At 39.7% G+C, this 26,709-nt stretch overlaps 1 protein-coding gene across 4 annotated transcripts in view; it reads right to left on the bottom strand.

Moving 5' to 3' along the window:
• The window catches only part of grid2ipa (glutamate receptor, ionotropic, delta 2 (Grid2) interacting protein, a), a 36,214-nt gene that overhangs the window by 7,750 nt on the left and 1,755 nt on the right, over positions 1-26,709 (bottom strand). Inside the window, exons 3-17 of one of the 4 annotated variants that reach the window (XM_052139138.1) lie at positions 25,974-26,229; positions 25,275-25,607; positions 24,565-24,719; positions 12,632-12,907; positions 11,302-11,387; positions 10,561-10,630; positions 9,782-10,069; positions 8,728-8,879; positions 6,905-7,045; positions 6,186-6,292; positions 5,896-6,070; positions 3,436-3,779; positions 1,563-3,239; positions 1,018-1,105; positions 238-327 (exon numbers count right to left, since the gene is read on the bottom strand). In XM_052139138.1, the coding sequence (XP_051995098.1) occupies positions 238-327; positions 1,018-1,105; positions 1,563-3,239; positions 3,436-3,779; positions 5,896-6,070; positions 6,186-6,292; positions 6,905-7,045; positions 8,728-8,879; positions 9,782-10,069; positions 10,561-10,630; positions 11,302-11,387; positions 12,632-12,907; positions 24,565-24,719; positions 25,275-25,607; positions 25,974-26,229 (4,238 nt within the window). Of the gene's footprint in view, positions 1-237; positions 328-1,017; positions 1,106-1,562; positions 3,240-3,435; positions 3,780-5,895; positions 6,071-6,185; positions 6,293-6,904; positions 7,046-8,727; positions 8,880-9,781; positions 10,070-10,560; positions 10,631-11,301; positions 11,388-12,631; positions 12,908-15,679; positions 16,000-24,564; positions 24,720-25,274; positions 25,608-25,973; positions 26,230-26,709 lie in introns of those variants that run through there. The other 3 variants (XM_052139136.1, XM_052139139.1, XM_052139137.1) reach the window with 3 other exon arrangements.

Below are 26,709 nucleotides of genomic sequence, written 5' to 3' on the forward strand. Positions count from 1 at the left end.
AATGGTGAAAAGCTAATAGCAGAAGCTCATAGGCCAACAGTTAATAGTGAAAAGATCATAGAAGAAACTCATAGCAGGCTAACAATTAATTTCCAAATGATCATAGCAGAAGCCAAATATGCAAACAAATGTTAACCAAAGGAGCACACTGTTATCAAATCAATTTAGAAGAAATAAAAACATTGTAGGAACTAATAACAACAAAAAGAACAACTTTGAGATAGGTAATTTACTCACAAGCATTGTAGGCCTTCTTATGGGAGAGAATCTCTACAAAGTCTTTCTTTTTGAAAGTCTCTGTCTGAGGTAAGGGCTCTGGAAGAGAAACTGAGACATGGAATCACAGTGTAAGGGAGCTGTCTTGTGACAAGAATATTCTTTATATGTCCAGTCATTCCACAGAAACCTAAATTGATTGCGGACTGGGCTTTGGTCACTTCAGAACATTAACCCTTTACCTGCTGTCACAGGTAATTGACAAACATACTGTAACACTTAGCATTGAGGTCCAGAAGTTAAATTTCCACCACATCAGACCTCAGAATCTTCCTTTAAATGTTTAGTCTTTAGTGATATAAAGTCATGTGTTATCTTAAGGTCTCACAAGTTATTTCTCCCCAACTCTGGCTTTCATCCTGTAAGCCTTCAGTACAAGGTGGATTTATGAAGAGTAATGGAAGTCATGGAGAACATCTATAACTCCTGTAGAGCTGCAGAATGCAATTTGGTGTCCTCCTTTACGATGGCTCTTCTTGTCTGGGCACTCAGTTTTGGAGGGCAGCCCGTTCTGGCAGATTTACAGTTGTTCCAATGCCCTCACCTTATTGATGATGGACTTCACTGTGCTTTGAAATATATTCAGTGCTTGAAGTATATTCAGTGTCTTGGAATGTGTTTATTTTTTAATGGATGATATCAGTCTTTTTTGTAATCCCGAGCGGCTAATGTGTGACAAACAATATCTGTGCTCATGGAAGTTATTAGATGAACTATTCTTATTTCTCACACTTTACTCACCAGGGTTCTTTTGTGTCCCAAAATGAAGCTCCAAGTCGAGATATTTCACCATGTCACTCAACTTATCATAATCAGAGTCTTCTTCCAACTGCAGTGAGAAAAAATATATCTCCTTACACACTTCCTGATGGATTTAGACTCACAAAGTCCCAGAAGGACCTCATCAGTTGATTAGAACTGCATGATATTTCACCATTATTACAGACCTCAAGATGTGTCTCAACTGGTTCATTGTTTCCAATCAAGATCTCTTTTTTTATGTCACTGTATTTTAAACTGTTAGAGGATTTTGTTGTACAGCACTCTCAACAACCAAAACTTGAGAGTGACTGATGCTCCTTGATCAGGTTGAAATTGCAAATATACTGTGTCCCTTTGATTGAGATCTCATTTGGCTAAAGCTATGTAGAACTAATATAAAACATTATCTAACATGGGATCATTGAGCCAAGAACAAGTGGTTGTATTTGAGCCATTTGAGACATAAGCAACTATAAACCACACACAGAGCTCTGCAAATGTTTTCAGTGTTTTAAAATCCTCACCTGTCCCCAAATGGTTCCCTCTGAATTTTCCACCTGTTCCCAGCGTAACCTCTTCACACTCATATGACTGGAATCTGATTTTTGTGGTGAGGACTTTGGGAGAGGAGGAGGCACGCAAGGTGGGGGTAAAGGTGGTGGAGGTGGTGGCTCCACAGTGGATTCCTCAGTGTGGTGGTGGATTTGATGTTGGGGTGTACTTGGTGGTTGCGCTTGAGATTGGGCGTCATCATGGCCTTGATGGTGGTGATGATGGTGATGATCTTGGTACATGGGTTGAGGACTCTGTCTGGCCTGTACAATGGAGGGAGTGGAGCGTTGTTGCTGCTGCTGCTGCATCTGTTGCTGCTGAATTTGCTGCTGCTGAATTTGCTGCTGCTGAATCTGCTGTTGTTGAAGTTGATGCTGCTGTTGAAACTGTTGCTGCTGCTGCATCTGCTGTTGCTGGTCAAGCTGTTGTTGCTGTTGTTGTTGCGAAGGATGGGGCTGGAAGGTGGACAGAATCTGTTGTGTCTGGTGAGGTTGGTGTGGTTGATGAATCTGGTGGTACTGAGGAGCAGTCTGAATGGGCTGAACCTGGTGAATGTGTTCAATCTGGTGAATGTGGCGAGTTGGTTTTGGAGGCTGGGTTGGCGTGTAGGCTTGATGAGTCTGATGTGTCTGGTGGTGGTACTGTTGTTGAGTCTGATGAGGCTGCTGAGATGGATGAATAGCTTGAGAAATGGCTTGAACTATGTGCGCCTGATGCATTTGTCGATCCGCTCTCTCCAGCCTCTCAATCCGCTCCATACGCTCCAAATGCTGCATCTGTTCCAATCTATCAAGCCTGTCCATGGAACTCGAGAGATGAGCCTGATGACTCTGATGAATCTTATAAGCATGGTAAATCTCTTGATCTGAATGCGAGGGTTGGGACTGCATCTCATAGATATGTCTATCTGAGCATTCATTTTGATCAATCCTATCAAGTCTATCCATGGAGCTAGAGAGCTGAGTAGGAATAGTCTGGTGTGTATGATGACTTTGGTGCATTTGATGACTCGACTGTGATTGGTGGCTTGGTTTAATTTGATGACCTTGATGCATCTGATGACTCTGTTGAATCTGGTGGTGTTGATGAATCTGGTGAGTCGGAAGAACCTGATGGTGCATCTCATACACTGTGTGACCGGGGATGGTTGTATCTGGAGAAGGTATAGGGGGCAAAGACTGGTGCATCTGCTGCTGAGGTTGCTGGGAGTGGCTAGCTGTGGTTTGTACTGGAAGTGAGTGATGATCCTGAAGGACTTGGTGTTGGGTCATCATCTCGTCATGGGAGGGCAACACCTTGTGAATTGACTGCCGTTTAGGTGGCGGGTTAGCCCTTGGCGGAGGTGGTGGTGGAGGTCCAGGGTGGCGACGGAAGGTGAGTTGACGGGGTGCATGGTCAGGGGTGAAGCAAGCAGGTGGAGGGGGGTCGTTGAATTGGACAGGGGGTGGGGGTGGAGGAGTCAGAGGGGGTGGAGGAATGTGCTCGGAGCTAGAGGAGTATGTGAGAGAGCTGGCATCCTCGCTGCTACTATGCACTTCGCTTGGACTGCTTAGCTCTGGAGGCATGTATTCTTCCTCCTCTTCCTCATCCTCCTCCTCTTCCTCCTCTATCTCCTCTTCCTCATTCTGGAAGGTCATCTGGACAACATCCTGGGGTTAATTGCAAGCAAACGTTAAAATTCCATTCAGTTTATGCATTAGTCAACAGAAAATTAGGAACTGTACATCAGTTTAATACTCTTATTGCTTGCTTATAGTATCTTTAAACCAACAGATTATGCTCAAAACGCAAAAACCACATGATTTTGCGGCAAATATCAATATCAAGCATCTCTAATGTACATACTTCTTCATAGTCATTCTCTGGTGATAGAAAGTCATCCACAGATAACTGCTGTCCCAGCTGCTCACTCAGGGCCTCCATAAACAGATCTGTGTCCGGGGTACGGGGCGGGCGTGAGAAGGTGTAACGCTTCTTGCGAATGGGTGGACTCGCAGGGTAATCGGGTGGAGAGGGTGGAGAGAGAGATGGGCTGTCCAAACTGATGTAAGGGTTGGACTCAGCACTTGTTTGGGAGGGAAGAACTGGAGGGTAGCAAGGGCACTGGGGACTAAGGGACAGCTCCTCTTTCCAAGATTCATGCTGGTGGGGAGGAGGTGCAGGCTGCGCTGATGTACATTTGCGGCTCCCTGGGAGATGAAAGGACATGCTTAAGAAAACAAATAGCAAAAATGTCTCATATGCCCATGGAGCATTTAGTCTTGACACTTATCCATGTATTGCCATGGCAATACTACATTTCTCCATTGTTTCAGAGCATTTTTAGCTCTGGTAGGTCAAAATAGACCAGTCCTGAATGTAATCCAGTCCTGATTTTACCTTTCGCGTTGTGATTGGAATCACTGTGATTGGTCAAAATCAATTGTTTGCCCTGCCCTGCTGTTTAACTGAATGTGCTGCCTCAGAGCGGCCGTATTTCCCGCCCGGAGAAGATGAGAAGCATGAGCAACGAATGTGAGAGGATAAAATAGCTATCTGTAATACATGTTGATTATTTGTTTAAAGCGTATAATAGATTTAGACTTGTACCATTTAATTTTTAACATTGTATTATTCTAAAAGTACATGTGTATGGCGTGGCTGAGTGTAGTAGTCAACATAATCACATTTATCTTGATGATCAGCAAAAATGTGTCAGCATTAATAAAACAAAATGTGGATTGTCATATTTAGCATTATGTAAATTGCTTGTATATTTAAGTTGCTTGCTAGCTTGGCAAATGATGGCTGTTGATTAACTTTTGAGCTTTTTTCTATGCAGGAGTGGATAATGCTAACTAACTCGGTTTTTGTGAGCCATTTTCAAAACTACAATGAAGCGCACACGTGCAGCTTAAAAGAGCATATTTTATATCTTCAAAAGATTTGTCAAGGGATGTGGGAGGCTAAAGATAATGTCAAGAAACTATTTTAAGTGACTTGAGGTGGACGATATACCGATTATATTGATATACAGACAGAAATAGGAGCCACAAGACATTTTCATGTATCCTTGCTATCGCGGTGACGCAAAGTGCCGCCGTTTGGTAGGAAATGTGCCTTTATAGCCATCATTAGTTGGTTGTGCTTTATTTTTCATTTAAATATGCATTTTCTCAGCATACAGCACAGGGAGAGAAAAGACACCTAAAGATGCTTAAAATGAAAACTGACGGAAATTTTACAATGAAAGCAGACACTGATAGTATTTTATTCAGCAATATTTAAATTTGTTTTGTAAATATCGAAACAAAGAGCTTGCTAACTAATTATTAAAAATTATTTTATTTAAGTCCTTTCATAGGACATTGTGGATGTGGAACTTCTACCATTACTCTGGACATTGTTTTAAATAAAAAAGGAACTTGATTCTTTCAGAAGTTTAATCTCTTTCCATAAAAGATTTGTATATCACGATTTATGGTTAACCAAATGTGTTAAGAATTTCACAGTACAATATTTGCTTATATAGCCCAACCCTAAAATTGACAATTACAAACATCAAATTAAATGAGTGCAGTAAGATGTCAGGTCCAAATGAGTAAGTGGTGTAAGTAGAGACAGCTGGTACCTCATCACCCAGCAGTGAGAGTTTGAACAGGTTAGTAAATAGTTTAGTAACTTAGATGAAGTAAATGTTCAAAACAAGTAAGTTAAGTGATGATTATAATCGTTAAACCTATAAAAAACCTTAAATCAATAAGCAGCTGATAGTGAAAAAAATGTCAGTTTTATGATCGCCTCAAAAAGAAAACCTTGAACCATTCAATTATCTATATTAATAGATTATTTTATGTTGCTTGCAAAAATAAAAATTATAATAATAAAAGAAAATTGTTCAAATTTTGCAATACTACTTTGTGGCATGTGATGGCACCCCTGGTCGTATCCATATTGCTATTCACTGCTATTGCTATCCAACAACAACAAAAATGGCAATATGTTTGATATTGAATCATTGTAAGATATTCTTTATGAAATTAGTAGCAAGTAAACATGATTCTTGGACAGATTAATCCACAAAGTGGACAAAATTTGATGCCAACAGTCAAAAGTCTGGCTATGTGAAACTACAGAAACTTTCAGTAATTCAACACTCTTTGATAGTGGTAGACTGATTGCCTAGGGCGGTAACATTATGCATGTGACATATACCATCCACAATTTTCATCTCTATTTCAAAGAGATAATGAAGAAACAAACTAATAATCATCTCCATATTCAAAAGCATTTCTTTATTCACATTCAGAAACAATTTTACTGTACCTGAAGTGGCCCGAACAGATGGAGAAGACGAGTGAGCCCTTACAGGCTGTGAGGAAGAGTGTGGGAAGACATCCACACTAACCAGTGTGTCATGAGTCGGAGGGGGTCGACTCTTCAGGGATTTGGATCTCTTCCCAGCATAGACATTCTCTAGCTCGGCATACACTGCTGACAGCTACATAAAGCACAGGGACTGGGTTGTTAATATAAACAAAGCAGTTGAGAATAACCTTGCATTTCCCAATCATTTTATGAGTGCGATTCTGCATGAATCAGAAAAGAGAGCTCACATTGGTGAGATTGTTGGGCGTCTCTGGTAAAGAAGTTCCATCCCCTGATTGTCTCTCTCCAGGAGTCAGTCTCATAGGTGCCACCTCCACCGGCTCAGTGCAAATCCCTCATGCAGGGAGAAACCACCCTGTTATTTCTACATTCTCAGAAAGCTGTTGTTTTTAAATGATGGAACAGAAACTCTCAGTAAGTGTTTACAATGCTGTTTTTATTCATATAAAGGCTTCATATCGCTTGATGTGTCCACAGCACACTTCAAGTATGTTGTCACCAAAAATGATACATTATAGCCTATACAGTATATCAAACAAGGCTAAACACCCAACAAGTTTTAGCTTTAGCTCAATGGAAAAAGTTGTACATGTTCCTTGGATTAACATCCTTTGTCTGGAGCAATCATAGGCCAAACCCTTTCCCTAATCCTAAACTAACCATACCTCTAAAATCTGAAGGAAAAGTTAGTTTGATAAAAATGTTGTTGAAGCCCTTTACTTTAGCCCTCAGCCCTAAACCTAACCATAAAATCTGAATGGTTAATGGGAATGTTGTTCAGGGACAAGCAAGGCTGTTGAACTAGGATCATGTCCTACTTGGGTAAATAACATTAAGCTATACAAGATTGTGAAAATAGTACAAATGGTATTTTAAAAACAGCATAACTTGGTATACATGCTATTATACAGAATGTAATTCAAAATATTGTTTGAAGATGGCCTACCCATTCCCAGATGGGTGCCAATAACTAGATCATCTGAGATGCGTTCCCTCGCACTGCTTCTGTAGGTGGTTCCTGTGACCTTCATGGAGCTGCTGCGCCGGTGAGGCTCATGGGCTGGATGTTCAGGTTCTGATGCTGGTACTGTACATATTGCATAGAGTTGAAGTCAGAAGTTTACAGACACTAAGGCTGAAGTCATTAAAACACATTTTTTAACCACTCCTCAGATTTCATATTAGCAAATTATAGTTTTGGCAAGTCGTTTAGGACATCTACTTTGTGCATGAGTAATTCTTCCAACAGTTCTTTACAGATCAGTTTTAATTGACTATATCACAATTCCAGTGGGTCAGAAGTTTACATTAAGTTAACTGTGCCTTTAAGCAGCTTGGAAAATTCCAGAAAATTATGTCAAACCTTTAGACAGTTAGCCAATTAGCTTCTGATAGAAGGTGTGCTGAATTCGAGGTGTACCTGTGGATGTATTTTAAGGCCTACCTTCAAACTCAGTGCCTCTTTGCTTGACATCATGGGAGAATAAAAAAAAAAATCAGCCAAAATCAATTGTGGACCTCCACAAGTCTGGTTCATCCTTGGGAGCAATTTCCAAACACCTGAAGGTGCCACATTAATCTGTACAAGCAATTGTATGCAAGTATAAACACCATGGGACCATGCAGCCATCATACCGCTCAGGAAGGAGACACATTCTGCCTAGTTTGGTGCAAAAAGTGTGAATCAATTCCAGAACAACAGCAAAAGACCTTGTGCAGATGCTGAAGGAAACAGTTAGGCAAGTATCTATATCCACAGTAAAACAAGATATATCGACATAAACTGAAAGGCTGCTCAGCAAGAAGCCACTGCTCCAAAACCACCATAACAAAAGCCAGACTACAGTTTGCAAGTGCACATGGGGACAAAGACCTTAATTGCTGGAGAAATGTCCTCTGGTCTGAAGAAACAAAAAATTGAACTGTTTGGCCATAATGACCATTGTTAGGTTTGGGGAAAAATGGTGAGGCTTACAAGCCAAAGAACACCATCTCAACCGTGAAGCATGGGGGTGGCAGAATCAACTTGTGGGGGTGCTTAGCTGCAGGAGGGACTGGTTCACTTCACAAAATCGATGGCATCATGAGGAAGGAAAATGATGTGAATATATTGAAGCAAAATCTCAAGACATCAGTCAGGAGGTTAAAGCTTGGTCGCAAATGGGTCTTCCAAACGGAAAATGCATACCTCCAAAGTTGTGGCAAAATGGCTTAAGGACAACAAAGTCGAGGTATTGGAGTGGCCATCACAAAGCCCTGACCTCAATCTGATAGAAAATTTGTGGGTAGAATTGAAAAAGCGTGTGCGAGCAAGGAGGCTCTACAAACCTGACTCCGTTACACCAGTTCTGTCTGGAGGAATGGGCCGAAATTCCAGCAACTTATTGTGAGAAGCTTGTGGAACGCAACCCAAAACACCTGACCCAAGTTAAACCATTTAAAGGCAATGCAACCAAATACTAACAAAGTGTATGTAAACTTCTGACCCACTGGGAATGTGATGAAATTAATAAAAGCTGAAATAAATCATTCTCTCTACTATTAATCTGACATTTCACATTCTTAAACAATTAAATGTCATTAATTGAGAAAAACTGAGTTTAAATGTACTGTATTTGGCTAAGGTGTATGTAAACTTCTGACTTCAACTGTACATAAATAAATTAATATATACTGTATCTCATTGCACCAAAACTTACAGTGCACTCAAGTCTTTCTTTGACTAACCCTTTTCATGTATTGAAGTTCAGATGTCTGTCAGTGACTTACGTGTGACTTTATAGCCAAGGAATCGTGAGATTTTGTTTTGGCAGTGTTCCTGTTCTTCATAGGTAAGCAGCTGGTAAACAAACTGCCAGATCACTTGCTTTGCCGGGGTATCCAACACTGGAAACACGTCCACAATCAAAGTGTCTACATTTCTAAGAACATGGAAAAAATTATTATATGAGGTTCTGTTATCAGCAACCACAACATTCTGGAATGTTCTCAGAGAAGCAATGAAGAACATTTTGGTGAGAATATAGACAACAATATTATCAATAAAGATATTTGTTCCAACTATTGCATCCAAAAATGCAGTGAATTTTCCACTTTTGTGGTGAGGCCTTTGGAAGAGGAGGCGGCACGCAAGGGGATGGTAAAGGTGGAGGAGGTGGTGGCTCCACAGTGGACTCAATAGTGTGGTGGTGGCTTTGATGTTGGGGTGTACTTGGTAGTTGCATTTGGGATTCATCATGGCTGTGATGGTGTTGATGATGGTGTTGATGATGGTGATGGTCATGGTACATGGGTTAAGGGCTCTGTCTGGCCTGTAGAATGGAGGGAGTGGAGCATTGTTGCTGACGCTGATGCTGCATCTGTTGCTGCTGAATTAGCTCCTGCTGAATTTGTTGTTGCTGATTTCAACAAAACCAAGAATATTCTCCAGTGGGAACATTCATCCATCCATCCTCACTATTCTTCTCTAACAAAACCATGATTTCTCCAATGGAGAGAACATCCATCCACCCATCCTCATTATCCTTCAACAAAACCAAGGGTTATCCAATGGGAACATCTATCCATCTTAGTCTTCTCCTACAAAACCAAGAGTTCTCCAATAGCAATAACCATCATAACCACACCTTTCATTCATTCATCCATCCACTTTATTTTTCTCCAACAAAACCAATAGTTCTCTGAATTGGAACATCCATCCTTCCATCTTATTCTCTCCTACAAAACCAGAAGTTCTCTAATGACAACATCCATCCTTACATTCTTCCATCCATCCTTGAAATGCATCATCAGCTAAACTAAAGGTTATGGGCATGTCCTTCACCTGTGTTGGAAGAAGGCCTCTAGGGATTTGCAGATGGTGTATCTCTCCTGGAGGGTAAGGAGGTGCTCGAGCTGCTGGCTAAAGGTGCGACCCTGTACACGGATACTGGAAGGCAGGATCTGAGCAACCCACTGTAGAGAGCTGAGCACAGGCGCACGGGAGCGAGGAGACATCTCTACCTGCTCAGGTTCAGTCATGGTGAAGGCTGGTGGTCCATCCTCAACCACCAGGCTGGGCATTGCTCCACTGCCCTGCAGCATGGACACCACCTTCTCATGTGAACAACTCCTGAGATAGCATACACAAATACAAACCCACAAGCACATTAACTTTGACTGATTATGAAGGGCGTTTAGATCTAACCAAAAAGGGTTTTTGCCAAGACATTGCTATGCAGTTGGTAAGATTTTCTGAGTGGTTGCTAGTGCATTGCTATGCAGTTGGTAGGGTGTTCAAGGTAGTTCTTAGTGGTGTGACCAGGGTGCTTTGGGCAGTTGCTACTGTAGGTGGTTACTTACTGGCCCAAGTCAAAATATTCCACCCCCAAGTCTCTAATATATTCTGGTCCCTAGATCTTGCCCATTTGTATTCTCCTAGGTGAAAATCATAAATCTTATTGCTTAGAAAAGTTATTGCATACTTAGGGTTAGGGGTTTGTTCAGATCTCTAGAAGTTGCAACTGAAGTATGAGATTTTAATATTAATGCTTGTCGTAGATGATAAATTATGATAAAACCAATATATCTGCATTCTAATGCAAAACCAACCACAATCCTCACCTCATGTCCAAACCGTTGAGAAACAGGATGCGGTCTCCATGTTTGAGACCTGCTTTCTCAGCAGGGCTGCCTGCAGGGGGCATGGAAACAGACCAAGCAGAAGGTAACTATTGACAGCAGATCATATAGACTCCCCCTCAGATTGTGCTGTGCTCATGAAAGGCTCTTTGAAATGACGTGAGATCTATAAATGTAGACACTGCAGCCTGGGTGTTTGTCATATCTTGTCCAAGAATGGATGCCTCTTTTTGGCTTCTGATGGCTGGTTGTGGGAAAAGGGTAAATCTAAAAGGATTTGTGGTGGATATAAACAGAGCTCACCACCTGGGTGCCCTCTGACTCAGCCTGTGGCGACTGTTCCTACTGCGTCTTCTCATTTCTGTTTCTCTCTGCCTCCTGCAGTTATTGCACACTGCCATTTTTTGCTTCATAACTTTTAATGCGCCATGAGTCAGATTTGACTTTCATTATTTTAGCTTTCACATCATCTTTCTCAGTCTCATAACTGACTCCCCTTAAATTGCTTCATGTTAAAAATCTTTCTCTCATCTTTCTGAAATAGTCTCGCTTTATCACAGGCTTTCATCTGAAATAAATAAACCACAGGATACATGCCCTTCCCTTATGAAGAGGAAAAACAATATTTTTTGAATATGATAAAATAGAAAAAGGAAACTTTTTCTCTAAACATTACTAAACTCACGAATATATGTAACACAGTTTGTTTAGAGTGTTTCATACCTGGTATTACAGAGTCAATCCAGACTGGAGCATGACCACGAAGAGTGAACCCGAAACTCTGGTTCCCTTTGTATACTCGTACTGTCCTATGAAAACACAATGGTAAAATGAACAAAGAGACACAAACACTTGATGTAGTTAGGTAAGAGGCAATAATCCATGAATATGAAATATACACTCACTGAGAACTTTATTAGGAACACCTGTACACCTACATATTCATGCGACTATCTAATCAGCCAATCGAGTGGCAATAGTGCAGTCCATGAAATCATGCAGATACGGGTCAGGCGTTTCAATTAATGTTCATATTAACCATCAAAACTGGGAAACATGTGATCCCAGAAAGAGCCTACTGTCTACAATAATTGTGTAAATAGCTACCAATTCTCCAATCCAATACAACTATACATTCAGGCTTTATAGAGAAACCCATGTTTCTCTGAAGTGAAATTCTATTGAAGAGGAACTACACCTGATTTCCTTGAGCCACATCATTAAGATTGTTTTTTTTTTTAGCACTAGTGATTGACAGCACCGTATTTTACCATAGAAGAAATTATCTCACATCCTCCCACCTGTTATTATTTATGGATCAGACACAAGATTAACGGAGCATTAATGAATATTTTATGGAATCCACTCGTGAAGTGTAAAGTGTAAATGTGGGCATAAATGAGGAGGACAGAACTTGATGTTGTTTCATAATTTCTCTCTGACACATATTCAGGTGTCAACATAAAATAACATCTATCTATCTATCTATCTATCTATCTATCTATCTATCTATCTATCATATCTATCTATCTATCTATCTATCCATCCATCTATCTATCATCTCAGAGGAATGAGAAAATGGATCCATCCATCTATCCATCATTCCTTACATTTATGTATTTGGCAGATGCTTTTATCCAAAGCGACTTACAGTGCACTTATTACAGGGACAATCCCCCGGAGCAACCTGGAGTTAAGTGCCTTGCTCAAGGGCCCAACAGTGGCATCTTGGTGGTGCTAGGGCTTGAACCCCTGACCTTCTGGTCAGTAACCCGGTCAGTAACCCAGTAACCCTGAGCCACCACTGCACCACTGCCTCCTCTGTCTATCTATCTACCCACCTATCTATCTAAGAGGAATGAGAAAATGGATCCATCCGTCCATCTATAATATATATATTCAATTAGCTTTAATTAATAAGTCATAAGAAATAAGAAAATGTGAAAATATGAAATAAAGCAAAGGGGAAATATTTCCTACATCAATAACAAACCACAGTGGAACAATAAAGGGGTGAATACTTCTCAGAGTGAAACTAGCTTCCATCACTGACCTGCGAGCTGAGAAAGAGCTGGAGTGTCCAGCGATGAGTGAGGTGGTCTTGCGGAGGCCACGGGCAGGTGGCATCCCCACTTCCTCATTGGAGGTCCGGGGCACGGAGCTGGCTCGAGTGGACACAGACAGCAGACGATCAGGGTGGTCTTCACTCCGGCTGCGACGAAGCCGATTGTTCCTGTGCTCGCTGAAACTTCGACCCCTCAAGCGACTCATCAGACTCTGAGAGACCATCTCGTCAAAACGCTGCCTGTGCTTCTTAGGGATGAAGATCCTAACAAACATGGCACACAGCAGAGAGAGTCACAGAACAGAAGATTTCAGGAGTTTGTGCTCTCGTGCCTGCTGAGAGAGACCAGATGGAGATGCAGAGGCAGAGTAGGTGGAGGAGAGAGAGAGCTATCAGAAAGTCTGCTATATTTACACTGGATTACTGAGATGTAAAGTGTTTTTTCCTGTCCCGTGAAGAAGGAAAGGTAAAAATATCCTGTTTCATCAGGTACTGACAGGTAAGCAGGTGATTTCTGGATGAAGTCTAATGGGAATTTTGAATTTTTCAAAGGATGAATGATTAAAGAGAAAGAGAGAGGGACCTATTCAACCCCTTCATGAGATAAACTCTCTCTGGATTTTACCTTTTTTTTTTTCATTATCACCTTCAAGTCAACATTATATACAAATTGACCCTATATACTTTCCTAATGCATATAACTGCTGTTATTGAGAACGATTAGCCTGTGTATGTTATTCCTAAGAATTTATTTATTAAGTTCAAACTCACATTTGTTTTTTTAACCATTAAAATGTTGACATATTGTGACACTTAGTCACATCCCTGACAAATCATCTATATTCCAATGTGTCCAGACGTTTAACTTCTAAGGTTTTATGTAGCCAAATTCGTATTATTCTCTATGATGACTCTCATTAGATTATAGTGACTTTACTGTAATAATGAGATAAGACCGCAGCACATCCACAACAGCACAAACAAGAACATTTTGACTAATCCTTCTGCTGCAATCTGAAACATCTGAGCCTCTAGAAAACTGCAGAAATTGTACTTTAACTCTATTTACTTTGTTAATACACATTCCTATTCTTATTGTGAATGATTCATCATTATGGCACAATAACCTAAAGAATGTTTTTCTTTTTTTTTATATATATATATAATAACTTGCTCCACCTCTGAAGCAATTTTCCATTTCAACCACCTGTCATATTTAAACCACTTTTTACAACCCAATAAATTCAGATGAATAGAATCATGGCCTGCCATACATTTCGTTAAATGTCAAGCTATTTATAAAAAACATACAAATAAATGACATCACATGCTTTTTCATTGGGGGAACTCTGCACACACTTGATGTGAATTAAAGAGATAGTTCACCCAAAAATGAAAAAACATTTATTCACCCTGATGCTGTCCCAGATGTGTATGACTTTCTTTCTTCTGCTGAACACAAACAAATATTTGTAGAAGTATATCTCAGCTCTGTAGGTCCATACAATGCAAGTAAATGGTGGTCAAAACTTTTTGAAGGTCCAAAAAGGAGACAAAGGCAGCATTGGTTGAATTCATATCTTCAGAAGTGATATGATAGGTGTCGGCATGGGCACCTCCAAGGTATGCATATGTCTAATGTAGCGTTACCTCTCAAAAAGGCAGTATTTTCTTTCAGTTGGTTGTAGGTAAATACCACTTTATCCATGATAAAACTGAACTGAAACTGCTCTAAATGATTCAGAAAGTGCTCAGAATGAATTGTACTGAACCACAAATCGATTCAGACCGTATTGCAAGCCTGTTTGGCCAACTCACTGAAAAGAACCGACTTGAAAGAATAATTTGCGAATGAACTGTGCATCACCAGTTCTTTTAAACAGCCAACAGAAATATGGGACACACTTCATAAATGCTGAAATATTCGGAGAGAAAAAGTTTCTCGGGGAAGTCAGAGCGCTCATGGTATACAAGTGCGTATGGCGGTACAGCTGCAGGCACCACTGGGTTTGGTGAGAAATAGATCAATATTTAAGATATTTTTTACTATAAATTCTCCTAACCACCCAGTAGATGGCGATATGCATAAAGAATGTGAATCACCAAAAACAACAGCAAGTGAATGTGGAAGTGAAAGTGAAAGTAGAGATTTATAGTATATAAAAAAAAGTGCTTAAATATTGACCTGTTTCTTAGCCAAACCTATCATATCGCTTCTGAAGACATGGATGTAACCACTGGTGGATTACTTTTATTCTGACTTTATGTGCTTTTTAGACCTTTAAAGTTCTGGCCACCATTCACTTGCATTGTATGGACCTACAGAGCTGAGATATTCTTCTAAATCTTTGTTTGTGTTCAGCAGAAGAAAGAAAGTCTTACACATCTGGGATGCCATGAGGGTGAGTAAATGATCAGAGACTTTTCATTTTTGGTTGAACTACTGTATCCCATTAAATACGCATTTCTTTTAGAGTTAACTTTTATTTAGTTCAGGATGCCCTCAATTACAAGGAGGTCACAGGAAATCTAAAATTAAATCAGAATCAGTAGGGGTGGGGATGCAGATCAAGGACAAACTTTTCAAAATGAATGAAGTTAAATGCAAACGGAGAGTGAATTAAAAGTATTTGAATTATCAAAGAAAAGTATGTGATCTCCAAACCTGTGTAAAACAGTTTCAGTTCCTTTTTGTGGTCGTCTAATCACATAAAGAATGCGTGCAATGTGCTACCAAAATTATTAATATCCCTTTAAGAAATTCTGAAAGTGTTTGAAATGAGTGACATGAAATGAATGTTTACTATGAATGAGTGAAAGTGGTTTCAGTGTAAACGGTCAACAAAAAACAAAGAATTTGTTACATAACATATAACTTTTAAAGTTTTTCCTAATTGCTCTCTCTATATAAAGCCCAATATTGCATAAAACTGCATTAATAATTAGATTTAGATTAGATTTCCCACTATATGTATGATTAAACCATCGCTTCTGAAGCTACCTTCTCTGAGCATGAGCCTAGAAGATAATTCTTACCGAAAACCCCTGGAGATACTCCTGTCGCGCCCCATGACTCCTTTGACTCGAGATAATTCTCAAATGGGATAAAGAGATGTTCTTGGTGTCTTCATAAAGTTGGAATAGTCATTGACTTAGCGCACCCAGATAATAAAAAAAAGCCATTATCTCCAGCATCCAGATGAGGAGAACTTGATAGTGCCAACCTGAGGACCAATGACGTCGCTCAACCAAAGAAGGAATCTTGAGGTCACGTCATCGAGTTTGGCAAGGTCGACCGCGTCTCCATGCAAGATTGCCTCGGGGAGTTTTGTGTTAGATCGAAGTCTACAGCCAGAACTGTAGACCGTATCCCATCAGCTGCAAAAAAGGTGATGTTGCAGCTGCTTCAGAGGTGGAGAGAGAGAATGGAATAAAAGAGTCGAGCAGGAACGGAGAGAGAGAAAAGAGAGAATGTCCCACTGGAAATCTAAGGCGGGTCACAATGTGGGAGACCCAGAAAAAAAGAGTGTTATTCAATCCGATCCACATAGTCATTGTAGTGCATGAGTTAGAAGCTCGTTGGAATATCCAAGTTAACAACACGAGGACATTAGGTGAAACTTATTCTGTTTTGATCACACCAGACGGCAACCTAACCCTAAATTTAATGCAATATCTGAATCCATTAAGAATCCAAACTAAATGTATAGTCCACATCCGTGTTGGGTTCTTTATAACGCAGCTGGAAACTCACAAATATACATCAAGAAAGTTGTAATGTGGATTTTGTGCAAACTTCTGGTGCGTCACCGACCTAAGAGAGGTTTATAATAAGAATTAGGCTGCTTAAAAATAGGGAGGATCCGTGGGGAGAACTGGGCAAATTTTGCACAGAGGAGCAAAGCTTAGAAGCTGGTCAACATTAGAGTGGACTGAAGGACAGTGAAAATTCAATGATGCAAATCAAAATGCAAGTGATATCATTGATGCAACTAGATGTTTACTAATTCACAGCCTTAAATGGACTTTGCGTTCTTTTTTGATGCAAAATAATTCATTAATTGCAATTGTTTATTACTATATTTTGACCTTATGTAAAACAGAGTTTTGTTAAATTTTTACTGGTTTAATGTCACTCTAATTAAATAATTAGATGCCAAGCACTGAAGGAGTGTAGCCCCTATTGTACCTGTTATTATTATTATTATTCCTCCGCAATGGGAGTCTATGGCAGCCCATAGAACCGTTTGTAGAAAAAGTATTACATTTGGCACACTGATAGGGTTGGTCATGAACAGTCCCCATAGCACATTTGGGACCTCTAGGATAAACTCGATAGCATCACCAAAAGTTTTCTTTTGTGTGTATCTTTTGAACCATTTGTCCTAGAAACAAAGTTTTTTGTCTGATTACTCTCCTCATGTTTCAAATTAACCCCCATATATTATAAATCCGCCCAAAACAGCCATTTTGGATAATGATGTTTACAGTTTAAAAGTTTCATATCCTTTAAACTTTGTCTGATTTGCCCAAACAGTGGCTCAAAATAATCTCCAGACCGAGACCAACAGAAATTATAGTGAAGAATTTTTTTACTTTCTGTTTTTTAAAGTCTGGAAGTGAGGCTGTATCTCGGCAACGGCTTGTGCTATCGAAGCGAAACCTGGTACGTGTCATCAAGACCATGATCTTAGAGTACATGCAATGTTCGGAAACAGCGCCACCTATTGTTAAAAAAATAAATAACACACACTTCTGTGCTGACTCTAAAATCGGCATGTCTCTTTGCCATGGCTAAGTTATGTCTGAGGCTGGGCTTTTCCCTATCAAATGTTGATTTGCATTTTTGTTGAAATGTTACATGAATATCAATTTGATCATAGTAACTGCTGTGCTCGGCTGTGATTCCTCTGAGCTTGGTGTGTCCCTTTATTGACTGGCAATGTTGTGGCTGTGTGGTGCAGTGGATAGCACACTGAACTGTGGAATTGAACACCATGGGTTCAAATCTATCCAGGGGCAATGCGATCTGTGCTTGCTCTGTGAGATCTTTGGGTTGTGCAGTGGTTGCCATGTTGGTGCTTGGCCCCATAATTGTTGCTTGTGTAACCGGCCTCGCCCCGCTCCGAACGGGACTCGAACCGGCGTCTCGGCATGGGAGGCAGGTGCTCTTACAAGGAGGCTAAAGGCTACAGCCTCTAGCGTCAGTCGCTAGTGCACCACTTGACAGCACACTAAACAGCTATCTACCAGCTGGCTCCCACTAAACCTCACTCCCATCCGGGTCACGGCACCATTGTAACCGGCCCTGCTCGCCCCGCTCCGAATGGGTCTCAAACCGGCGTCTCCGGCATGGCTAAAGGCTACAGCCTCTAGCGTTAGTCGCTAGTGCACCACTTGAGGTCAGGAGAGTGAGGTTTACACACTACACAGCTATCTACCAGCTGGCTCCCGTTACACTTGCATCTATATTATCTAATTGTAGATTTTTTAAATCTTCTTAAAGGTGCACCTAATGGTGTGGATGCAGCATTTCACAGTCAGCCATAATTAACTTAATTCATGAGTAAAGTGTCCAATAACAGGACGGTTACTGAGATTAAGCAAGTAGTATGTGGCTGTTCATATGATTCTAACATGGCAATCCCCATGTGCGGACCCTCTCCATGTAGAATAAAACGGCTTTTATACGCTTACTGATATGACAAGTATGTCTTCATCTCATGTGAGTGGTCATGATTTTGTACATATGTTTCATAATTACAATTAATTTCTTTATGAGTGAAACTTTTTAAATTAGGAAAACAAATACTGAGTGCACCTTTAAAATAGCTTCAATGTAGCAATTAGCTTGAAGGGTTAGCTAACTACTTGTCTTTAAGTGTAGCATGATTGTAGTTGAACTACTTTAAGAATAATAGCTTGTAGCTTATGAAGCTATAGTTTCAAAGTAGCTTTCCAAACACCGTTTCAACATACAAAAGTCCACCATTGTCAATAGTCTTCTGGTACTCCACATAAAACATTCTGGAAACATGCAACAAACATCTCAGTGTAGATAAACCAGAATCACAACAGCTGAATCAAAGCTTGGCAAGTTAAGGAAAATATCAAGAAGTTTTCTTACATGCTTAGGAAGGCATTCATGGTTACCGATGATACAAGGTTAGACTATCACGGGTTTAATCAGAGCAACTTCTAAAAAAGGTGAATCTGGAGCATGCTGTTCTTCATTATTCACTCCTCGTGAAGGTAAGTGCACTCCAATAGAGATCCCATTTTCAAGAGATTTTGAACATTAACTTATCTAAAATGTATATACACTGTACATTGAGTACATGCAATGTTAAACACCTAATAAGTGGACATTTTAACAATAACACCACAGGCGTAATTCTTCACTGGTAGCTAGAGGTTGTTGTCTAAACTGCTCTGTTAGAGTAACTCAAACCCTTTCAGCTATAACATGCATCAAATTCCCCTGACAAAGACCCTAATCAGCGATTTATTACAGCAAGAGTGGTGAAGGAAAACTGACACCTGCAAACTATGAGAGAGAAAAAAACTGCTAATGAGAAACCTTTTATAAATACATAGTATATATATATATAAATGTGAGAAAACTGATGTGAGAATCAACAGTACTTTGTTAGTTTGCACTAAACGACATCTTGAAATGAAATTTTTTTTTTATGTGATTTTAAAGACATAAACATGTTGAGAAGAAATAAAATCATCCACTAAAGCTAAACCTGCAGAGCTGACATGATGTGATGTGTCTTCTTGACACTGTGTTCACTATTGGAGTGGTGGTGGTGTAGTGGTCTAAGCACATAACTGGTAATCTGGTAACCAGAAGGTCACTGGTTCGATCCCCACAGCCACCACCATTGTGTCATTGAGCAAGGCACTTAACTCCAGGTTGCTCCGGGGGGGGGATTGTCCCTGTAATAAGTGCACTGTAAGTCACTTTGGATTAAAGCGTCTGCCAAATGCATAAATGTAAATGATGTAAATGTTCACAGAGCAAGATGAGTTTAAATGAAAGACATAGTAAAACGGCATATATGCCCACCTCGGACTGGCCTAAAATTTCTTAATTATGCAGCTCATGGGGCCAGAGACGACCGCACATAATGAACAGAGCAAAAGACAAATTGGAGCAATTCTGTAACATACTCTATTATTTAATGATTTTGTGAGAGTTACTGCTGTTTTATTAAATTCTACAATTGTACTCAATTCAAGCATGTAAATATGAATGCTCTTGCTTATAAGTAAATATTATATACACAGTAAACCCTACTGTTGTCATTACTGGAAAAATCAAGTTGTCCTAATTAAACTGGTTCATAACTAACAGTGGCGGCTGCTGGTCTTTCAAAGAGGGGAAGCTCATTTTCGGCCTACATTATAAACTTATTTACCCTATTTTTTGCACTAAATCAATCTTAGGTGTTGATCTGCCCTGCTGTTTAATTCTAATTTTTTCCTCGTAAGGAAGACTTTCAAATGGCTTCGCCAAAATCAGGTCGACAATATTAGCACCCTCTGCCATCGTGCGCAGTTTGACCCGTATGACGCTAGCCTAGCCTACTGTATGAATGAACGAACGAACGAACGAACGAACGCTCTAAAACAAAATATATTAAACTTGGTAAAACTGAAACAAGGAATGTGGTGTATAATTGTGTGAAATGTATTATGCAAATTGACTAGCAATTTCGCCAAACAAATATAAAGAAATAGGTTGCAGCAGTTTGTCTTTCGACTACACTTGAGAAATCCGCGATGGGACTGAGCCTGAAATAGCTGCAGTGACTTCTTATAGTACAGATTCGCTGTCAATCAAAAGGAGATGCAGTCTTTCGACAGATCCTCCAATCATCATGCGGAAGCCCGAGTCCGGGCCAGCCCACTCCTCATTCACCCCCAGAGACGCTGAGCGTCCGTGGGCGGGACATAATCGCAGCATTTATCCAATGACCGTCTATTTTCGGAGCACTGAAAAAAAACGTTCAGAGCAGCCCCATTGAAGTCAATGGACGCTCGGCTTCAACAGGGAAATGCACTGACGCTACGGGAATGTATGAGAAGTAAATCGAGTCAGCCGACCTGCTATATGTAATGTAGCTGATTCTGAACGAACTCGTCTTCGAGATGAACGTGTTCTAATGCATTTTTAGTCAATAAATTGTTTACACAATAGTACATATTTGACCATTATTTTTTGACATTATAGGGGAAGCTGAGCTTCCCTTGCAGTCTTAAAGAAATCCCCACTGATAACTAAAATATCTGAGTTCCTTGAATTCATTTATTTTAATCCATAGACTCAATAGTTTGAGTTATTAACACTTAAAATATTGAGTACAAAATTAAGGCTATGGGCAATACCCATAATAGCCATGATTTTTTAATTATGTTTGGTCAAAGGGAACATATGTGGGCATTTAAATTGTTATTAAGAATTCAGAGGTTTTGGCTCTTTTGTGGTTTTATTTATTAACACTATCTCAGTTCTCTTTGTGCGTGTGCAACTGAAGTACACGTGTCTGTGCATTTCTGTGGAGAAATAAGTTCATATAATGATTGACCCAGAATCAGTTATAATCTTCTTTATTTCAGCTGCGTTACTGCATGATCTAAATTAGTGTCCACTCAATTACATTTATTAAGTAGAAACAACAATAGCAAAAATAAATAGCAAATCTGAGTTTATTCTACTTGCATCTAGTTATATTCATTTAAATAGTTAACTTCATTCTATATGGACACCAAGTTAAGTGAACGTAATTACAAAGGTTTTGGAAATTACTCAATTCAATGGAGGGAAGGAGTTTACTCCATCGAGTAAAGTTAACTTATTAGGGTTCTCAGTGTATGACTGTTTGTTATCTTTACAATGTGCCATCATGTATCAATCCTAAAGTACAAAACCGTTTCGTATTTAGTCAATTTTCTGTAACTTTTCGAAGCTGGTGTTCCCAGCAGTCACTGCGCTTGAATAATTAATGGACTTTATGGGTTCACTGTTTGCACATTTCTTTACACAGTTTTATCTGTTGATTTTGGTTGATTTGTGAAGCCTGAAGTTATTAACCATTCATGATTAAAAATGATAAAAAATAACAAATCTGTTAATTGTTACCGTCATTGTGTTTTGTGCACCATGTGTTGAGGTCTGGGTATGTACTAAAGCCAGTAATGCAAGGTGATGATGTCTAATAGACTATATTGCATGCAATATCCCTTCCTGTGGAAGACGAGTGCGTCGTTTGGTACATTAAATGTGTTAATAAGGGAAGTTTGAAATGTGAAATGTTCATATAAAATCGTTAAATTTCATTACATTTGTACACGATGTCAGGGGCGGAGTCAGGAGTAGATACAATGACACACAAGTTGGAGAGGTTTGGTGACCTTGGTGTGCGCACGTTACGTTTGTACATTTGCACATAGATGATTTCACCTCTAAAGAACTAAATTGAGCCAAAAAATGGAAAAACAGACTAAAAGACTAAAACAGCAATTGCGAGTGGGGTGGCCAAATTCGGTCCATGGTGGCCACGGCCACCTCTGGCCACCACTCTAGCTCCACCACTGTACGATGTACATCAGATTTGTAAGTAAAACTAAGTTACCATATTGTAAAAGTAAGTTACCATATTGACTGTAATATTTAAGTTAAATTTACTCACTTTAATAAATACTATGTCTTGAAGTGATGTATACTTATTAAAATTTACTTTGCGAAATAAAAATAAATATTACTAGTAATTTTTATTTTAAGCGTAAGGTCAGTTTACCAAAAAAACACCAGTCATTTCACAGATACCAAACAAGTTAAGCAATAAACCAATCTATAGACTCCAAAGCATTGAATCCAATACTTCAACACCTAAAACAGTTCATGACTCATGAGTTCGTCATTATGAAAGACAATACAGAGAACATTGTTTTACATTCAATTGTAGTTGCATGGCAAATGAAGGCCACAACCTCGACATTACACTGAATATACAAGAATATATACAAACCAACAGCAAAAGAAAAGTATGCATATGAAATATGAAAACCATAGGAAAAAATGGTTCTCACAGTCTGTCTGTTTCTTAACAATTTGCGCACTTTTGAAAGAGATGGGCTGACCAAGGTTCCCAATTGTTTCCCTTGCAGTATGGTGTACTCCATTATAAGACAATGAGAATGAACTTTGTTTTACAAGAATTGATTTTTGTCCTTATCAGCAACTCTGTTGCCTCTTCTATTATTAGATCCAAGAGTACATGAAAGACTCTGAATCAAAGAGAATTTAGAGATTTTCTCAAACTGTGTGAAGAAATGTAAGCGCAGCGTAGTTCTAGCGGGAGGACTAGCAGCTGCACGTCATCGCATCATTAGCTGGGTAACTCCCAGCCAATCACATGTAAGCCGTTGCTTTATAAGTCTGCTCACAATCTATCACATTGCTGTTTCGGTGTGCTAACACGGCAACCTCCACCACCCCACCACCACCTGTTGAGTCCCGTCCTGCACGGGGGTAGGCTCCTCGCCCCTGCCTCCTATCTCCGGCAGGATGTGACGGTTCCGAGTACAACTTCTTCGGACCGCCAGACAGGGTTTACGCCAAAGAGGGACATTACTTTTCTTTTTTTATATTCATCAAATAAATGTCATCTTAAATTTCGCTCAAGTCTGCGAGTCTTCCCGATAGAACTAGCTCCACCGAAATAGCGTAAAATAAACTGCAATTTACAATTTCTTAACATTGTTACACATTTGGCGGAGATACAGCAACACAACTCTAATTCATGATATAATATGAGATCAGTGGTGCCAATCTCCAGTTGTTTTAGGTGGGCGAGACCCTGAACCTAATTTGCATTACATTTTCATGACTGTCCTGATAAGAAAGTTAATCGTCTTTTTTTCTTTTCAGGTTTGTTACAATAAATGACACTTTTTAAATAATAATGTAGGTTAATTCAGTTATTTGAGGCCTTGTCAACAATCCAAACAGGAGAAGAAACTTACACAGAAAATGTTATGATTGATAAATAGTAACGTGTTATACTTGAATATATGTTATTGAAATCACATTTTAGATATACAAACTTAAATGAGCCTATGCAGATGGTAATACAAGCCATTAACAATCTCTATGAGTTAAAGCTGAAGTGTGTAATTTCTGCACCACTACTGGCAACGAATTAAATTGCATAATTAACACGGTTTTCAAACAGCTTTTGAACGCATCCACATCTGCTGTTGATCAAACAAACAGATAGTCCTGCCCCCAGTTCATGCCATTGGTTAAGTCACTAGCTGGGTTTCCATGTGCATTTTGGGATATTGCATCAAATCTGCTGGATGGAAACACCAAGATACGGTATAAAAAATGTATACAGTCGCTTGAGATGGATAAGTTTTTTATTTGATATAACAATGTCCTGAAAATCCAAAGGCTGCAAGAGTTTATTGACACTTTTGAAAAATATATTAGGCATAAGCCATTAGGAAGGAGAAACGCACACACATAGTGCTCCTGGATCTGTGTGACATGCTGTTGCTCCCAGACATGAGACAAGATCTTCTAGTGTGTTTTGTCCGTGTGCCCTAAACCGTGAGAATTTTATTAATAATAGAGTGGCAATTTTGTACTTTTGAGCACATGGGATGGAAACACTGCTTTATTCGCACATTTTTTTTGCAACATAATGTTTTTTTTCCGCATAAGTTACATTTGAACTTGAATGAAAACATAGCTAATGCTGTTGTGTTGGGCTGGACTTTCTTACAACACTAAAAAAGTTACAAACTTCAGCTTTAAAAGTCGACGTTTCAAACAGCAATGATTTGAGACACTGGCCCTTTAAGAGGCGTGTCATACAGCTTGATTCATGAAAGCTCATTGGTACCTGATGCTGTCAATCAGCTGCTGATGCTCCTCAGTGAGCAGTATTTCTGGAAGGGTGGAAGCCAGCCCTTCAACATCCCTCTCACTTGCATACTGCTTCAGCAAATCAAAAAGCCTCTCTTTCACTTCAGGCTCCTCACCTAAAATCTCCTCGACCTATCAATATGCAGAGACAAGCCAAAGTAAGGGAGACCACAGCAATTTTACGGTAGACTCTTTGAGCTGTGAACATCATTTTAAGATGACATGCACAGCATTTTATTTACAAATAATAACGACTTTATTCCTTTGAACCTCTTTAGAAGTCAGAATTGTTATGAGAGTTAACATCTATCCACCACACCAAACAAAGTTGTGTAAATTATATACCATTTAAGTACGTCACAGACACATGATTTGCTAGCTGGTAGGAAGGGGAGGGACATTTTCACTCTAGAGTTGATTTGATTGGATACAAATCTGTGCAGTGCAACATGAGTCATTAATATTTTTTGTCTGTTTTTCAGTAAAAGAAAGACTGTACATTTTAAATGCATATATATATATATATATATATATATATATATATATATATATATATATAGTAACACTTTGTTTGATCAGCTTTTAGGAGTACACTAGCATACTTCAAAGCTAAAGACATGGACTACTACAGGCCACAGAACACAGGGGGTCATTTTTTACACATGCAAGTAGAACCTCAAGACCAACCTTCTTGTTGAACTCTAGAGCTTTGTACTTGCGGTCCTGTCTGACGATGTCTCCGCTCTGATAGGTCTCTTTCATACTGGTGCTCGTCCGTTTCTTCCAGCGATTTATACGGAGCACACCCAGACGAAGCGTACGTCCCTGAGAGGCCTTGATCATGGCGGCCGCCGTCTCGTGCTGTTTCACTGGAATCCCATTCACCTCCATCACATAGTCACCTGCTCGCAGTCCACTCCGTCCTGCTGGAGAGTTGGGCATACAGTCCTCCACCAACAGGGGGCTGTCTCCCACTATGGTGAAGCCAAAACGACCATCAGGCCCTGGGGCAATGTCCATCTGTGGTGGAAAATTGGAGTAGGGTTAATGACCTGTTTTTGAATGGTTGGAGCAAAGGAAAATGAAGAGAGATTTGAATTTCCTTGAGGACAAAAAGGGCACCTTGAACAAACACACGGGCAAATGCTGCTATTGTGACAAATGAAACGAAAAAACATTTGAATGAGAAAATGCAACACAGAAGCATTGTCATCAGTGGAGACTAGACTTTTCGACCTCACTTTATATTATAGAGAATATAGAAGAGTTTGAATTTAGATATTTGTCATGAACTCCTTGTTAAAATGGCTTAAAAATGTATTCTTTCTTGTGAATTAGGTAAACTGAATTGATGTCAATGACGTGTCTCGATCAAGATTAAGTGACCTGTTCAATTCTTGACACGACTCCAATGCTGGGTGGCACCGTCTTGAGGGTCTGGGCCAAAGCAATGAGAGCTTTAGTGCTAAAAGAGGAGACGTTCTGCCCATCGATCTCCAGAACCTGATCGCCTGGCTGCAGGCCGGCCATGAATGCACTGCTTCCCTCCACCACAGAGAGGATGTAACTGGGTCCATCTCCACCCAGCTTAAAGCCAAATTCTTCTGGCCAGCCCTGGTTATTTGCAGGCAGGGCAAAATCTGCATAAAGTCAATAAATAGGAGCATTGCTGTGAGTGATGTTTGAAAGAGCCTTTGAGCTTTTATTTTAAATGTGACATATTTATTGTCTTCACCAGTTGTGGAAGATGGACGAATGGACGGATCAATGAATGGATGGATGGATCTATCTATCTAGGGAATGGGAAAATCCATCCATCCATCCATCCATCTATCCATCCATCCATCTATCAGGAAAATGGATGGATCTATCTATCTATCTATCTATCTATCTATCTATCTATCTATCTGGAGAATGGGAAAATGAGTCTATACATCCATCCATCCATCCATCTATGGAATGGGAAAATCTATCTATCCATCCATCCATCTATCAGGAAAATGGATGGATCTATCTATCTATCTATCTATCTGGGGAATGGGAAAATGAGTCTATACATCCATCCATCCATCCATCCATCCATCCATCTAATAGTAAAATGGATGGATCTATCCATCCATCC

The sequence above is a fragment of the Xyrauchen texanus genome, chromosome 12, assembly GCF_025860055.1.
Source record: "Xyrauchen texanus isolate HMW12.3.18 chromosome 12, RBS_HiC_50CHRs, whole genome shotgun sequence".
In the NCBI taxonomy this organism is placed as follows: Eukaryota; Metazoa; Chordata; class Actinopteri; order Cypriniformes; family Catostomidae; genus Xyrauchen; species Xyrauchen texanus.